Here is a 1,090-nt window from a genome sequence, read left to right on the forward strand (position 1 = left end):
TAGTCCTTACTATATCTATGGCAAAGAACAGTGAAAGTGAGATTCCTTGAATCAATCCCAGCAAGGCTTTGTCGCCAAATAAAAGAATCACATGCAATTGTTTCCCTTAAATTCAGGCCTGATTTTCTAATACCTTAAGTGAGTATGTATGGAAGCTTCCCAGGGAAGCTAATCTCAAGTCGTTAATCATTTGGATGAGAGTGCAGATTGAGTTGCACCTGTGGAGTCCAGTATGGAGGACTTGTTTTTGTCTGTAATTTGACTACAGAGGCGTCATTTTACGATGTGTCAAATTAAATTCTTAATATAATATAGATGTGGCTTGAAATGTAATGCATACCATCTGATTTGTTACAGAACACAAAAATAGTCAAAGTAAAGGCAAGAGGAAAATCAGAAGGAGAAAATGGGGAGAAAGGAACAGCCTGGCTGATGATGTGGCAGTATTCAACAGAGGCTTAGCAACAAAGGCGTTTTCTGCCTATGGAAACAAGACGGACAGCACAAGGGAAAAGAAGACCCACAGAAGGACAAAGCGTTTTTTATCCTATCCACGGTTTGTAGAAGTAATGGTGGTGGCAGACAACAGAATGGTTTTGTACCATGGAGCAAACCTTCAACACTATATTTTGACCTTAATGTCAATTGTAAGTACATTCAAAAGGAGGTGATTTATGAGGTCTCTAAATGTGCCCTTGGGGAATGGGCTTCTACCTAGTGCTTTGGAGAATCATTCAGGGCTGTCATAGCAGCCATTCAGGCAAGTGACTGAAGGGAACCTAAGATTATTCACTGGTTGCCTTTTAATAATGACAGTAACAGTTATCAACGCTAAGTGTCTCTGTTAGACGGTGTGCTTCTTACTTAAAAGGCATAATTTCTATTTCTATTTCTCCTGGCAGCCCTGCTAGTTGAGATTATCATCCCCATTTCCTAGGTAAGAAAACTGGGTCTCAGAGGAATTAGGTCACATGCCTAGGTCAGGTAAAGCTATTGACCTAAAGCAGGCAACCTCTAGCTTGTCCAGTTTCCAAAACCAATGCTTTTAGTCTCACTTATGGACTTTGAAGAGCCAGGTGTGAGTCTTCTG

The 1,090-nt window shown here is 40.6% G+C and overlaps 1 protein-coding gene across 1 annotated transcript in view; it reads left to right on the top strand.

Moving 5' to 3' along the window:
- Window positions 1-1,090, top strand: part of ADAMTS9 (ADAM metallopeptidase with thrombospondin type 1 motif 9) — a 216,135-nt gene that overhangs the window by 78,635 nt on the left and 136,410 nt on the right. The window contains exon 8 of the mRNA XM_021712572.1: window positions 358-647. Within this exon, the coding sequence (XP_021568247.1) occupies window positions 358-647 (290 nt within the window). The remainder of the gene's footprint in view (window positions 1-357; window positions 648-1,090) is intronic.

This window comes from Carlito syrichta, unplaced genomic scaffold, assembly GCF_000164805.1.
Source record: "Carlito syrichta isolate Samal-C Ts95f unplaced genomic scaffold, Tarsius_syrichta-2.0.1 Scaffold303370, whole genome shotgun sequence".
Lineage (NCBI taxonomy): Eukaryota > Metazoa > Chordata > Mammalia > Primates > Tarsiidae > Carlito > Carlito syrichta.